Consider the following 15,147-nt stretch of genomic DNA (forward strand, 5'->3'; position numbering starts at 1 on the left):
CCCCATAAACAGTGTGAGGTCATGAAAAGAGGCCAAGACTAAGCTAAATGCAAAGGCCAGCCACTGGATCCTGGCAACACTGCCGTACGCCAGTCTTAAGAGACCGTACGCCAATTTCACCGTTTGGTCAATGCTTGGCTTTGCATTATCCGAGTTCTGGAACATGACCAGAGAGATCCCAGGAGCCCTCCAAAGCAAATAAAAGCAAATATTGAATACTACACCTAAACAGTTCTAGGATACGGAAAGCTGTAAAACTGGTTGTTAGCATGCTAAGGTGATGACAGAAGTATAGGCAAGAAAAATGGATGACCAATGATCCCCACGCCAGTAGTGCACATACTGCCATGACAGGAGTACGGCATGATGGTACTGGCGTGTGCCATCGTTCATCTCACACGATTGTTATATTTTACCAGTTTAAGGCTAGGACTAGTATTGATTACTAGCCTGGACCTAACTGGTTTCCCTCAGGGTCCAGAACAAAAAACCACGCAAAGGTGATATACCTTTGGTTTTGAGGTTGATGGAGGATTTGAACCTTGAGCTTGGTGTTTTAGAGATAGATGAAGGGTGTATGGGTGTAGATGATGTGTGTATTGAGGTTTCTTGCTTGCTCTTTCAAGTGAGGGAAAACGAGGAAGCAAGAGACAAAGGGGAAGAGGGAGAAAGTCTTAGAGCCTTCAATGTTGCTAACCCTTTGCATATAAATGCAAAGGGGGTATTTATAGGCCAGAGATGGACTGAAGGGAGGCTGTGATCAGTTGGGTTAAGGTTTGGTTAGGTTAGGAGAGAGCCTCCCATGCATTAAATGCATGGGACTTGGCTTGATGGAAGGTGTAGGAGAGAGGGGGAACGTCCATGCCGAGTGTAATCATCAGGGGGACTGTAGCCCACGTCAGGGTGGCACAAAAGTCTCGTCCATGTGGCTGAATAAAGTTGATTTGACTGGGCTTGACTAGCGTGCTCCATGTTTTGACCTGCGTGCGCTAGTGATAACTGAGTCAACGGTCGATGACCGACACGTGGCAGTTGACTAGCGCGCGCCAAGAGAACACTGGCGTAAGCAAGTAGGGTTTTGCTGGGGGCCATCTGGCTCGAAGGGTTTGAGGATGGAATTCGAAAGGGTTTAAATGAAAGATGTCCAAAGCTCAAAGCTCAAGACCTGCCATCGACCTTGAAATGTTCTCGACCTTTAATCATCATTGGGGCAACAAAAGACCGTAAGCAAGCTGGTCTGGACAGTCCCAAAAATAGGGTGTTTACACTGAGTTACCTTAAAAATATAAGTTCTACAAAAGTATAAAAACCGATCACACTCTTGCATTGCGAAAAAAATACTATACAAGACAAGTACTACCAAAGACGATCCCAACCCAGGAGATGTTTCTGGTAGTGAAAAATTTATAAATTTTTATTTGTGGTTGAGAAATTGTTAGGTGTTTTCCGATAGTGAATAAATTGTTGAGAAATATTAATTATGCCTTATTCTCTTTATAATTCAAAAAAAAAATTCAAAAAATTCTCCCTAGATTTCTCTTACTTCCAAACATTTCTCTCTCTCTCTCTCTCTCTCTCTCTCTCTCTCTATTTCTGGTATTGAATAAGTTGTTGATGAGTTTTTAAGTAGAGTTACTATAACAAAAAATATTTTTGTTGACAAATTTTTAGTTAGTGGAATCGAGATGATAAATACTGAAATATTTTTGTTAGTAAAATCGAAATGATAAAATGCGTTAAGTTTTTTTGTGATTTCTGTTAGTTGAACACCCCCAATATTTTGTAAAGAATGAGAGCTATTCATAGAGAGAGAGAGAGAGAGAGAGAGAGAGAAAAAAAAAAAAGGAAAAAAAAAATCAGCAGCTTATTGTGCACGTCTCATAGGCGTCTCCTACTTTGGAAAAATAGGTGCACTCCTACGTTCAGTCAAATCATTCCAAAATCACCCTTTCAAATTCCTTAACTTCGAAGGAACCTTTCCATTTGCAAGCATCTAGTTTTAGTGGCACAACTGTTATTCTCACAAAACCTCAGGGCACCTTTTGATAAAATCGAATCTATCGTTTCTCTACGGCTTCCCAACAACGATGGAGTAAACAGTCGCTTCTTCTCACTTTCCTTTCTCCCTTTCTCTCTCTTCAAACTTGATCAGAGCAGAGTCCTTCGAGTGAGAACAGAGAGAGAAACGTCCATGGCGATAGGGATAGCGTGTGATGCATTGTTCAGAGCAGTGAAAGAAGAAAGGGAGATATGGGCGAAGCATTACTGTTCGTCTCACCAGATACTGCTAGTGGGCGAAGGGGACTTTTCATTTTCTCTGAGTTTGGCTCACTCCTTTGGCTCTGCTTCTAACATCGTCGCTTCTTCCCTTGACTCCTACGGTATCTTTGTTTTCATCCTGATTGCTCTTATCTTGAAAAGTTGCCGCTTTTTCGATTGATGGATAAATGAGAAATCTTGGTTAAGGGCTTTCTTAAGCGTCTCCGATCATTGGGTATTTTGATTAAAAGATCGTAAATAGCGAAACTCAGAAAGTATATTTGTGTATAGTTGCATGAGTGTATGTATTATGGTATTTTTGGTACGGTGGGATACACTCTGTTTCTTGTCTAGTTACTGAGCATTGAGCAATAGCGTAGGAATAAAGAGAGAAACTTATTTACGAAGACGGAGTTCAATTTCAGCTCTTTAAAAGAGTATTGGATTATCCGGATTAAAAACAATTTATTACCTTTAATAGATAATCTAATAGATAATCTATTAGCGGTAATAGATTGTTTTCAATCCTTGAATATCTCACTAATTAGAATGATCCTACTCAGAGTTTTCTTAGAAGCCTCAGATCAATGGGTATTACCCCTATGCAACATGTATATATGCAAAACCAATGGAATTTTCTTTGTGAAGGTGTACGTATACATATTTCTATACGTTTATTTCCCCTTTTGCAACTTCTCCATTTCTTTAGCTCTTTCTTCCACCAATTTGTGTTCTTCGCCTCCTGCACGGGATTGCTTTGATACTCATGTTTGTTGTTGTTCTAATACTCGAGGCGCGTTTGGATGCGGGATAAGGATTTGGGTATTAGTTACGAGGGGATATGATAGTAGGAGGTATTATGTAAGAAATGTGGGTCCACATTGATGTGACGGTGGGATTAAATAGTATTTGGTTTGGATGAGAGATAAAATGATGGAATAAAGTTATTTTGTAGTTGAAATGGAAGAGAGAGGGGTATTATCCGGAGGTATTATATAATAACACCCCAAAACCTCCCCATAAATAATTCTCCGGCAGGGGTATTAGGGGGTACAAGAGAATCCGGGGCTTAGCTAATATCCTCGGCAAAATGTGTTCTCAAACCATGGCTTAACCATGAGCTCACGGTTTTAGGAGGAGGGGTATTACTAATACCCCTTCGATAGCCCCCATCCAAACAGGCCCTCAGAGAATTGGGCAATGACTTATCCCTGGCTGAAATTATATCCAATTGGAAGGAAGCTTTGGCCCTTTTGGCCTAACTTTTTTACGATTTTTTTGCGCTTTTTTTTGTTGTTTGTTTTTGCACAATGTGATACACTCCCTGCTTCATTCTGTAGTACAACTGAGTGGATTAAGTAATTACTACCCACTATCTTTTGGGTCTTTTTTAAGGGATAATCTTTTTCATGGAGCCTCCGTAAACATTCTGTTCACATGTTCACAGAAATTGTTTAATCTCATGCGTCCATTTCGATTTTGGATAGTCCAGATTTTAATAAAAAATTTTGAGGATAAAGTTAATCACAATCAATTATTACCCCGGTTATAATTGGTTTTCAATCCAGATCGTCCAAAAATACTTTGGACGGTCGCAATTGAGCTCCGTAACTCTTTTATTACAGCTGTTCCGTAAAGAAGATTTCCTCCTTTTTCACCAATTATTTCCCACTAGCTTCGGTTCTTGTGGTTGGAGTGATAGAATCTTGACTTGAGAATGATTAAGAGAGAGAACAGGCTTCTATCATTTCATTACGAGCACTGCATGGGCAAAACCAGCATCCAACAAAATGCCATGTGAAGGCATTATAAAGTTGACCAGTTGTCCAGTGCTATAAAGAAGCAAAAGAAGGAGTGAATAAATTTTATCCATCGTCTGTGTAAAATCCCATTTTTCCACCATCGTTCATTATGGACTCCACCGAGCATTTATTATTGCAATATGAACCGTTCATATTATAAAACCAACAGTATAGTATTGCCATGCAAAAAATTAACTTTAATGAAAGTCGCTAGATATATCAAAATTTGAATTTTGATTTATAAAATGGACGATCTGATTTTTGCCAATAATATTAAAGATAAACTGTCCATTTTACAAAGCAAATTCAATTTTTGATACTCTTATCGAGGTTCGATCAAGTTAATTTTTTGCATGGATACACTATTATGTGGGGTCTACAAGATGAACAGTTGAGATCAACAATAAGTACACGGTAGGACCGAAAATGGCAGTGGTGGAAAAGTGGGGTTTTCCACCGCCAGTGGAAAGAATTTAATCTCAAAGAAGAATACAAGATCAACTGCAAAATCTCTTCGATAGAGGAATATTTTTGCGGCTTGACTTCCCATTACAAACCATATTCTGATATTGTGTTGTCTCCATCTCCAGGAAAGTAGAGGAGGATTGACCCGAAGCTCCCATTCGCGTGTTATCCATTACTGTATTAAGTCAGTCCGCACGAGATTTTTGCCCAAGTTTTAATTGGCCCCGCTAATAGACAGCGAAATTGATCCCTTGGTTTAGTCCATCCATAATCCATAGAGTCGTCAAATTTTTTCGGAAAAAACGTGTCTCATAGTATATGGCTATATGCAATTAAAATGCCTTATTATCTTACCTCCCCATTCGGAGATTTTATACGTTGGATCTGCTGTTTTGTTCTAATATCATGGGTTCTGTTGTGAATCTTGTGATTTAAGTTTTCTGAAACTGTTTAGTTCATTGGTTTAAATCCTTTACTTTTCTCCTATTTTCTCTCCTTGTTACTGTTTTTGTCTACGAGTTGATGGACTCTATTTTTCTCTGACTAGCTGAATTGATTAAGAAGTACAAGCAAGCAGAATCAAATTTGGTAAAATTGGAACAATTGGGAGCAGACCTTTTCCACGGAGTGGATGCTACCACAATGAAGCTTCATACTGATCTCAAAATGCGGAAGTTCGATCGGATTATCTTCAACTTTCCTCATGCAGGCTTCTATGGAAAAGAAGACAATATCCTTCTCATCAAGTGAGTGGCCTTCTTGTGAAATTACCTTATGTTTTATCAATTTAAGTATCCTCCCGAGTCCCGATTACGAACATATTGTGGTAGACATCTTTGGTGCTCTTGGTGGTCTCTGTCGTATCAATTTAAGTATCCTCCTGAACCAACAATTATTGTGCATTAACCTTTGTTACGTCCAATACACAGGATGCATAGGTATGTTGTGTATGGATTTTTATGGAATGCAAGAGGCATGCTGGGAGCCAATGGCGAAATTCACGTTAACCACAAAACCACATTTCCATATAACCGGTGGAATCTTGAGGAACTTGCCTCACAGAATTGTTTGGCATTGATCGAGCGTGTGGATTTTAAGGCAGAGGACTACCCAGGATACAACAATAAGAGAGGCCAAGGTCCGGGTAGTGACGATACCTTTCATTTGGGAGCTTGCAGTACCTATAAATTCGGATTCTCACCTCACACCAAGAAAAGGCCAAAAGTTTCGTCGAGTTTGGATATGGCTCGCATCACATTTCAGAACTTTGTGCAGACTCCGATTGAAACGGTACGACAGCCAATTGTTCCTTACGAGTTCCGACAGCCTCAAACAAATTTCTCTCCGTACGCAAACAACATTCCCTACGATCTAGGGTTACACCACGGTCATGAAGTTTGGGAATCGTTGTCAAATCATTATAACTCTCAGTCTAAGAGTAATGTTCAAGATCTGAAAAGCAAGCTTTACAACATCACCAAGACAACTACTATAGAGTGTTATGTTGATACTATTAAAGAGTATGCCCAAAAATTGGCTGCTGCGGGCAGTACAGTTGATGATGATGATCTCATCTTTCATACTTTAAGGGGTTTACCTAAGGTCTTCAATGGTTTTAAGACTACAGTAAGGGCTTTACAGACCAGTGGCACACATATTACTTTTAATGACGTTGTAAACATGCTCAATAGAGAAGACATACAGCTTCTTCAGGAATCTGATCGAGATGTCTCAACTGGCTCTGTTTTGGTTGTTGCTACTCATGGAAATCAAATAGCACAAGGAAAATTGCCAGACATTTCTTCCTCTGGTGCTTCATCATCCATGACTTCTCCAGGTTCCACGTCTTATGATGGTCTAAATCACTCTTTTGGTCAACTTGGGATATCCACTCAGTCTGGTTCTACACAGCACTTTGTTTCCCCAAATGTATTTGGTTCTGTTCAATCTCCACCTGTTCAGATTCTTGGTCACCCTGATTCTCAGTATATGTCACAGATTTTACCACCATCTCAAACGCAGCAACATCAGTATATGCCTCAGAACATGATGCCACAACAGCAATTGCAGCAGTCTTTTGTTTCCCCAAACATGAATTTTAAACAGCAATTGCCGTGTGATATATGTGGAAAAAGTAATCATTCTACCAACTGGTGTTACTATCGACCTCAATCACCACAAGTGTTTCCACCCTTTTCACAGTCTTATCAGAATTTTCAGTGGAGACAACCTATTTCTCCTTGGATGAATCCCTTTCCTTATCCTTCTGAAGTTCCTATGTATCAATCTCAGATACCACAATCATCAAGGGGCCCTATGATACCCTCACAGCAGAATGCATTTTCTGGTTCTCCGGCTTCCACATCACAGCCTCATTTTGCTGGTTTTACTGAGGCCTACACTGCTCCATCCTTTTCTCAAATTCCTGGCATGGTTTCAGGCAGCTCCTCATTTCATGTTCCACCATCAGTTGCCTATAATGAGGATTATGATTTAGTTTCACCACAAGTTGCTGCTTCTTCTTCCCAACCATGGTACTTTGATAGTGGGGCAACAAATCACATCACCCACAGTATTCAGAATCTTGCTCATCCTCAACCTGCTGTTATGAATGATGGCATCATGGTTGGTAATGGATCTCATCTTCAAGCCTCTCATACTGGTAAGGGTTTGCTACCAACACCTTCATTTACTATTCAGTGATCCAAAGTACTTCATACACCACAAATCACTCATAATCTGATATCTGTTTTCCAATTTGCCAAAGATAACCATTGCTCACTTATTTTTTATTTTTCTGGTCTTGAAATTCAGGACAGATACCACAATCATCAAGGGGCCCTATGATACCCTCACAGCAGAATGCATTTTCTGGTTCTCAGGCTTCCACATCACAGCCTCATTTTGCTGGTTTTACTGAGGCCTACACTGCTCCATCCTTTTCTCAGATTCCTGGCATGGTTTCAGGCAGCTCCTCATTTCATGTTCCACCATCAGTTGCCTATAATGAGGATTATGATTTAGTTTCACCACAAGTTGCTGCTTCTTCTTCCCAACCATGGTACTTTGATAGTGGGGCAACAAATCACATCACCCACAGTATTCAGAATCTTGCTCATCCTCAACCTGCTGTTATGAATGATGGCATCATGGTTGGTAATGGATCTCATCTTCAAGCCTCTCATACTGGTAAGGGTTTGCTCCCAACACCTTCATTTACTTTTTCAGCGATCCAAAGTACTTCATACACCACAAATCACTCATAATCTGATATCTGTTTTCCAATTTGCCAAAGATAACCATTGCTCACTTATTTTTTATTTTTCTGGTCTTGAAATTCAGGACAAACTTACCGACAAAATCTTGTACAAGGGGCCTTGCCACAGGGGTCTTTAGCCCATTCTGACCTCCTCTGAGATTTCTTCTGGTATCACTTCACCTATTGCTCTTGTTTCTTCTGCTATGATATGGCATCAAAAGCTGGGTCACCCTAGTTTTCCTTTATTTTCTGCTTTAATAAAACAACAGGGATTACCTGTTTCTAAACCACATGTGATCAACTATAGCTTCTGTAATATGGCTAAGAGCCATAAACTACAATTTCCTAAATCAGAAACTTTTTCTATTGTTCCTTTTCAACTTGTGCATATAGATGTGTGGGGCCCCTCTCCTATTCCTTCTCAAAAGGGATATAGATATTACCTCTTAATTGTGGATGATTTTTCTAGATTTACCTGGTTATTCCCTTTGCACTATAAATCTGAGGTAAAACATGTTGTTGCTCAGTTCAAAGCATATGTCAACACTCAATTTCACACGACCATTTAAACTCTTAGAAGTGACAAAGGAGGTGAATTCATTAAAAATTTTCTTCTAAATTTGTTCTTAACCAATGGTATGCTTCATCAAACCTCATGTCCAGACACACCTGAGCAGAATGGGATTACTGAAAGAAAACATAGGCATCTCATAGAAACCACTATTACTCTTCTTCTTCAGGCACAAATGCCTACTAGTTTCTGGCTTGAGGCATTAAAACCTGCTGTCTATCTTGTGAATAGGTTACCTCATTCTAGTATTCAGTTTCAAATTCCTTACACTTTGTTATTTCAAAAATCTCCTGACTATTTGTTTCAAACCTTTTGGATGTTGTTTCCCATGGCTCAAGCCTTATAATTCTCATAAGTTGCATCCAAAATCAACACCTTGTGTTTTTCTAGGTTATTGTCCTCATACTAAAGGTTACAGGTGTTTTGATCCTTGTACAAACAAAGTATATGTCTCTAGGCAAGTCAAATTTGTGGAAACTGAATTTTCATATTCTGCTTTAGTCAATTCTTCTTCTCCTCCTCCTTCTTCTTCTCCTTCTTACACCTCTTTTCATGTTCCTTTTAACTACTTTTGAAGATATCATCATTCCTGTATCTTATCCTGTCTCTCCTCTTGTTGAATCTAGTGTTCCTGTTTCTGCTTCTCTTACTATAGTCCTATTCCTCACTCTTCTTCTTCTAATTCCAGTTCTGTCTCTTCTCCATCTTCTTCTGTTCCAAATGTCTCTACTGTTGTTCCAGAGAGTTTTTATTCTGTTATACCTCCTTCTTCTTCTCATCCTAATAATCCTGCACCTCATTCTATGACCACAAGGTCCAAACATGAAATTTTTAAACCCAAAGCTGTTTTTAGTTTGAATGTTGTGGGTACAAATCCCTCCTTGCCAGACAAAGAACCAGTTACATTTTTTGAAGCTATGAAGTATCCTGTTTGGCAACAAGCCATGAGTGAGGAATATTCAGCTTTGGTGAAACAAAGGACATGGTCTTTAGTACCACCTCCCTTAGGTGCTATTATCATAGGTTGTCAATGAATATTCAAAATTAAACGACACTCTGATGGGACTGTTGACAGATACAAAGCTAGGTTGGTTGCCACAAGCTGAAGGTGTTGACTTTAATGAGACATTCAGTCCTGTGATTAAGCAACCAACAGTCAAAGTTATTCTCAGTTTGGCTGTCCATTATTCTTGGCCTATCAAGCAACTTGATGTATCAAATGCCTTCTTGCATGGGGATCAATGAAGAAGTATACATGAGACAACCACTAGGATACAAGGACCCTGATCATCCATAGGTTGTCTGTAAATTTTCTAAAGCCTTGTATGGTTTGAGGCAAGCACCAAGGGCATGGTACTCCATCTTTTCTGGTTTTCTCCTTCAACAAGGGTTTATTCAAAGTAAAGCTGATTCTTCTTTATTCATTAAGACCACAGCAGAAGGTGTCACTTTGGTCTTAATCTATGTTGATGATATCTTGGTTACTGGAAGTCTTTCTTCCTATATTACAGAGTTGATTCAACTTCTTAGCTCTTAAGTTTGTAATGAAAGATCTGGGCAACTTGAGTTATTTTCTGGGAATTGAGGTGCTACGTCATGGTCCAAATCTTCTCCTTTCACAATCTAAGTATGGAACTGATCTTTTGGTCAAGGCAGGCATGTTTGAATGTAAACCTAGTTCTTCTCCTTCATCTTCCAAACCTGCTGTCTATGATCCTGACCCTGATTTTCCTGATGTTCATTGGTTCAGAACTATAGTGGGATCACTTCAATATCTCACTCTAACTAAACCTGAAATTTCATTTGCTGTAAACCTGGCCTATCAGCACATGCATAGTCCAAAACACAGCCATTTTGTGGTTGTTAAACGAATCCTCAGATATATCAAAGGCTCTCTTCAACAAGGGTTGCATTTTACTCCAAGTCCCTTAGTTCTAACTGCTTTTTCAGATGCAGATTGGGCAGGAAATAGACTGGACCGAAGGTCAACAACTGGTTATTGTTTTGTTTTTGGGTTCCAACTTAGTGTCCTGGTGTGCTAAGAAGCAACCCACTGTTGCGAGATCTTCTACAGAGGCAGAGTATAGAGCCTTACTCAAACAGCAGCTGATGTCACTTGGATTCAAACTCTTCTTTTGGAACTTGGAGAGCATGCTTCTGTACAACCTATCATATGGTGTGATAATATGTCTGCTCTTGCATTAGCTGCTAATCGAGTGTATCATGCAAGGACAAAATATGTTGAGATTGACTATCACTTTATTAGAGAGAAGGTGCTGTCTAAACAAATTCAGGTTCAGCATGTTGGCACTCAAGATCAAGTGGCTGATATTTTTACTAAGTCTTTGTGTGCAGCTCGTTTTCTTTTGCTCAAAGACAAACTCATTGTTGTTGACACACACATGAGTTTGCAGGGGCATGTAAGTCAGGGTCATTAAGTCTGTTAGTTAGATTAGTTAATCTGTTGTATTAAGTGGTAAGCTTGCTTAGCTTAAGTAATGCAGTTGCTGAGCTGGATTCGGTTAGGGGATTCTGTTCTATAAAGTGGTGCATGATCACCCTTGGTTCCTGAGTTGAGAAATCAAGAACAGTAATGAAATTCAAGATCTTCTACTTCCTCCCAGTTTAGATCTAGGTTTACGAATTCCACAAAGATAATGAGTGAATTTGTGATCAAGTGTGTAAAAGTTGCAGATGAAAGTACTGCTGACTTTCTGGAATAATTAGTAGTATTTGATGGCGTGTTTTAATCCATGATGTTACGGTATCCAATAATGGCTTTTGTGTTCTTCTTGTTCAAGATTCTAAAACGTTCTTCAGGTCCACAACCTCCTTCCCTTTCCAAGTACGCATTGTTATTCTTTCTTTTTTCCTGAAAAATTATAGTCAGTACTTTAAGTGCAATACTTCAAACCTTGTGTTTTGTTCATATAGCAACTTGATACGTACCGAAAGAGAAGTGATGGAAAAACTGGTCTAGCGTGTGAAATAGATATGGAAGGGATTGTAAGAATTTTTTTTGAAAGGAAAAAAAAAATTCATTAATCTCTGAAATAGTTACAAAGATTAATAGGAACAAGGAGTGATAGTATTATATTCCTAACCCGAGACTCAACCGAGTATACAATGCTAACAATAATTCTATGGCCATCCAAGATCCAATACCTCAAGCTTAGCAAGAAGCCAAAATGGGAAATACTCATAGGGACAAAGCCCACATCTGTTGGCCTAAAAGTCTAGATAAAACAATAAGCTCAAACTAATAAAAGGCCTGAAAGCCTTGATGGTGGGACAAGCCCAAACAATGAAAGCCTAAATCAGCACCTAACAGCTACAAACTTTAAAATCTGCTGGCGCTGCACCAGCCCACCTCCAACCACCACACAGAAGCCAGCCGCCCAAGCACAAGCCCAGCTGAGAAGACCTCCAATCGGCGAGAGAAGGGATTTGTAAGAATTAGTGCAAGTCATATGCAGTCTAGTCCGGAACACCCCGCATATTCAAAAAGAAAATCAAAAGAACACATTATCACGTGCATGTCTAGTAAATTAAATTTGGGATTGGTCAATACAAGTTGAATTATGCATAGAATTTTATTTTATTTTTGGGTAACTTAGCTTGAATAGAAAAAAGGTTAATCGAATATACAGCCTACAAGGAGCATACCCCAGGAGGAAAAGAAAAGAAAGAATTGGAGAATCTAAAACTTAAATAAAACATAGTAGATATCCAATAATGCTCAAAACGCACTTCAAAAAAAGGACCTAGAGACCTTGCCAAGCAGGGGTGCCTGCTTGGCAGGGGTGCCGAGCACATCTCGGCCGTCCAAATGTAAAGGTATCGAACGGATTTAAAAAAAAAAAAAAAAAAAGGAAAAGGAAAAAGATGTTTCGATCCGGGCCGTTGATTCTGAGATGAATGGCTGGATTGGCCGCTCGGCAGGGGTGCCGCTCGGCAGGGTCCCCGGGTACTCAAAAAAGCAACACAAATGACATGCAAGTTTTAACTCATTTTGTCTTTTGAAGCATTCAACATCTTTATTTTCTCTTGAAGCTTCTTCCTAGTTTCACCACTAGCGGGCGTAGGTGATGTGGAATCACCCACCACCTGGTTCAAGCTCTGACGAGGTCCAATGAAATCGCCTTCCAAAGGGATTCTTGGAGGCTCTTGAAAACGTGTTGATTGATGGAGAGCCACGGGAGGAAGCTCTTGTTGATTGCTACCCCGACCTTGGACAACCGGAGTAGAGACACAAGATACAGGATAAAACACAACCGGAGGAGGCACAGTCCCTGCATCATCTTTGTTTGTTACGCATAGATTTTTTTGGAAACCTTTCCACTGGTGCATGGGTCAAACGTGTTGATTGAGAGAGAAATCAGGTCTCCTCGAGAGAGGTGGAAATAGGCGGTGTGAGTTCCAACACTTTTTCACATGGAGAAGATGAATGGGGAGCAAGCATCACAATAGTACTTGAAAGGAAAAGAAGAAGAGGAAAAGAAATTCAGAGAGAGAGAGAGAGAGAGAGAGAGAGAGAGAGTGAAAATGGGGCAAGTTTTGTCCAAGGTGTATATGCAGATGTGGTGAAGCAGAGGACATTTCCTCATTTCTCCAACAATTCCACTCTTAAAAACCATAGCCAGAACTGAATTTCTGCAAACCAACAGCTCAGAGTACTCATGCATCGACCCTTCAATAATCACAACCCCTGTTTTGAATCCTCCACCTCCACCTGATCTTTCTGATTTAGTTTCTGGGGATTCCACTTCGAACACAGTTGCATTGCATCAAAATCTTCTTACCTCTCCTCCACAATAATCGGTCTTGGACTACTGGTCTACTACCAAAGATACTAGCACTCTGTTTTCTTCATTGGTCTCAGAAGAGTCAATTATTATAAGCGATGAAGAGAGTAATTAGAAGGAGCCACCACCGGGAGAGAAAGAAGAAGGAATTAAAGAGGAGGAAAAGGTGGTTATAAATAAGGCAGTTCTGGTGATAGAAGAGAGATGGATAAAGCACTGCAGCAGTTTCCAAAAGATACTGCTCGTTGGTGAAGGCGACTTCTCATTTTCTGCGAGTTTGGCTATGGCTTTTGGTTCTGCCCATAACATCATCGCCACTTCACTCGATACAACAGGTAACTCACAAGTTGTGTGTAAGTTAACGAACCAGTTATTTTGCATACCTACATGCAGGCTTATCTGTAGTCTGATATCGGTCTGCAGATAGCCGTTTGTATGATCTTGGTCTTCGAAAAGTGTTTTTAATGATTTGTCGCAAGAATCTTTCTGAGAAGAATCTTCCAGTGACCATCGAATACTAAGACAAACAGTCTTAACTGTCTGCACTTTGGACTGCAGAGAAATCTAATCATAAAATATCGGGCATGTTTCATGGGGAATTTTATCACTTTAAAGTCAAAGACAAGCAGCAATTCTAGGAATTTATAGAGATATCTGTTGTTCATTTGGACTCCTCAGGGTATTTGAGCGGAAATTATAGGAGTGCAATGTCTAATATCCGAAGTCTAAGGAGCCGGGGAGCCAAGGTCATGCATGGTGTGGATGCAACACAAATGGCAGGCCAAATCTTGTTCCGAGGCATGACTTTGATCCCATAGTTTTCAATTTCCCACTCTCTGGGTTTTTTGCCGATGATTCCCGAGAATCAAAACTCCGGTCAGTAAATTTCATCTCATTCGTATGAATTTGGCTTCTCTATAGTACGAGTTTTGACCGTATATAAAGACTTGTTCATGCAATAACGAACCACCAAAAGTGTTATAAAGTGTTTTTAATGATTCAAATTTGTTAGCAGACTACCACCGGCGAAAGACTTTAATAAATTTGAACCAATGATTGTCGATATGAATGATCGGGATGTGACAACTTCGTGTCGTCTGAGTTTTGACTGGAAAGAAGCCGGGTTTTATATAACTGCTTTAGTAATCAATTCCGAACATACACAATTAAAGTTTCATTTCCATCAACAAATTTCCTCTTGCAGGCGAGAAAGAAAACTCGTACGCCTTTTCATTGCGAATGCTAGAGAGATGATCGCGGAAGGGGGAGAAATCCATGTTATCCACAAATCAAATGGGTTCTTTCGTGAATGGAATCTGGAGCAACTGGCATCAAGTGCAGGCCTTCAACTTATTGACGAGGTGCATTTCAATTTCATCGATTTCCCTGGCTACCGCACAAAATATGGGTTTGGGGGTGACAAGAATTTCAACCGTAATCCTAGCAAAACCTATAAATTTGGTCTTTAGTTTATGGTTTGCAGTTTAGCTGCAGAATCATGAAGATGAATGACTTGGTGAATAGGTGGAGTGAAGACTCTGAAGAATGTGAATCTGGAAACATGGGGATATTAGTGCACAATCCGGGGGCGTGCTGTGCAGTGTGTTGTACAATTTCAACCGTTTAAAATTGGTAGGAATTTTTAGCGGACAAAAAATTGATACAAAATTGGGCCTTATGTTTTAACTCTAAACAACCTGATGATTAGGCTTAGGGGGTGTTTGGACAAATAAGCCAAAGTGGCTTATTTTTTGTCCTTATTCAAATTTTTTTTCGTATCACTTGGCTTATCCTCATTTTTTTGGGGATTATTGCATCCTCATGACGAGAGGAATCTAAAAAGTATAAAATTTTGATCGAAATCCAATATTTTTTGAATAAAGACGAAAAAAGTGGCTTATTGGCTTATTTTCGTTTTTATGTGGGTTTATTTGGCTCATTTTTAGCGGGAAAGCTAATGGCTTTTTTAAAAGAACAACCCCTTAG

General features: G+C 39.7%; 2 protein-coding genes and 1 pseudogene across 4 annotated transcripts in view; all 3 read left to right on the top strand.

The window, feature by feature from the left end:
- LOC131329687 (uncharacterized) overlaps positions 1-7,310 on the top strand; it is a 28,121-nt gene extending 20,811 nt beyond the window's left edge. Inside the window, exon 3 of the mRNA XM_058362990.1 lies at positions 5,456-7,310. Within this exon, the coding sequence (XP_058218973.1) occupies positions 5,456-7,229 (1,774 nt within the window). The 3' untranslated portion in view covers positions 7,230-7,310. The remainder of the gene's footprint in view (positions 1-5,455) is intronic.
- Positions 7,311-7,346: 36 nt separating this feature from the next.
- Positions 7,347-11,106, top strand: LOC131329773 (uncharacterized). Of its 3 annotated transcripts, XM_058363156.1 has the most exons (3): positions 7,347-7,715; positions 7,869-7,953; positions 10,307-11,106. In XM_058363156.1, exons 1-2 carry the CDS (start codon positions 7,370-7,372, stop codon positions 7,940-7,942), a joined length of 420 nt encoding a protein of 139 aa, XP_058219139.1. In that variant the 5' UTR covers positions 7,347-7,369; the 3' UTR covers positions 7,943-7,953; positions 10,307-11,106. The 3 variants fall into 3 exon arrangements, with proteins under 3 accessions (XP_058219139.1, XP_058219138.1, XP_058219137.1); XM_058363155.1 differs by having other exon boundaries at positions 7,869-11,106; XM_058363154.1 differs by lacking the exon at positions 7,869-7,953 and having other exon boundaries at positions 7,349-7,715; positions 10,307-10,972.
- Positions 11,107-12,901: 1,795 nt separating this feature from the next.
- On the top strand, positions 12,902-14,828 carry LOC131328768 (uncharacterized protein At4g26485-like; annotated as a pseudogene).
- The last annotated feature ends 319 nt before the right edge of the window (positions 14,829-15,147 follow it).

This window comes from Rhododendron vialii, chromosome 6a (genome assembly GCF_030253575.1).
Source record: "Rhododendron vialii isolate Sample 1 chromosome 6a, ASM3025357v1".
Classification (NCBI taxonomy): Eukaryota; Viridiplantae; Streptophyta; class Magnoliopsida; order Ericales; family Ericaceae; genus Rhododendron; species Rhododendron vialii.

What these genes read in the sequence shown, in the direction of transcription:
- LOC131329773 (XM_058363154.1), top strand. Translation starts at nt 7,370, where the DNA reads ATGATACCCTCACAGCAGAATGCATTTTCTGGTTCTCAGGCTTCCACA. An exon ending in TCTTCAAGCCTCTCATACTG is followed by an intron (nt 7,716 to 10,306) that starts GTAAGGGTTTGC and finishes CTGCTTTTTCAG; the next exon opens with ATGCAGATTGGGCAGGAAAT.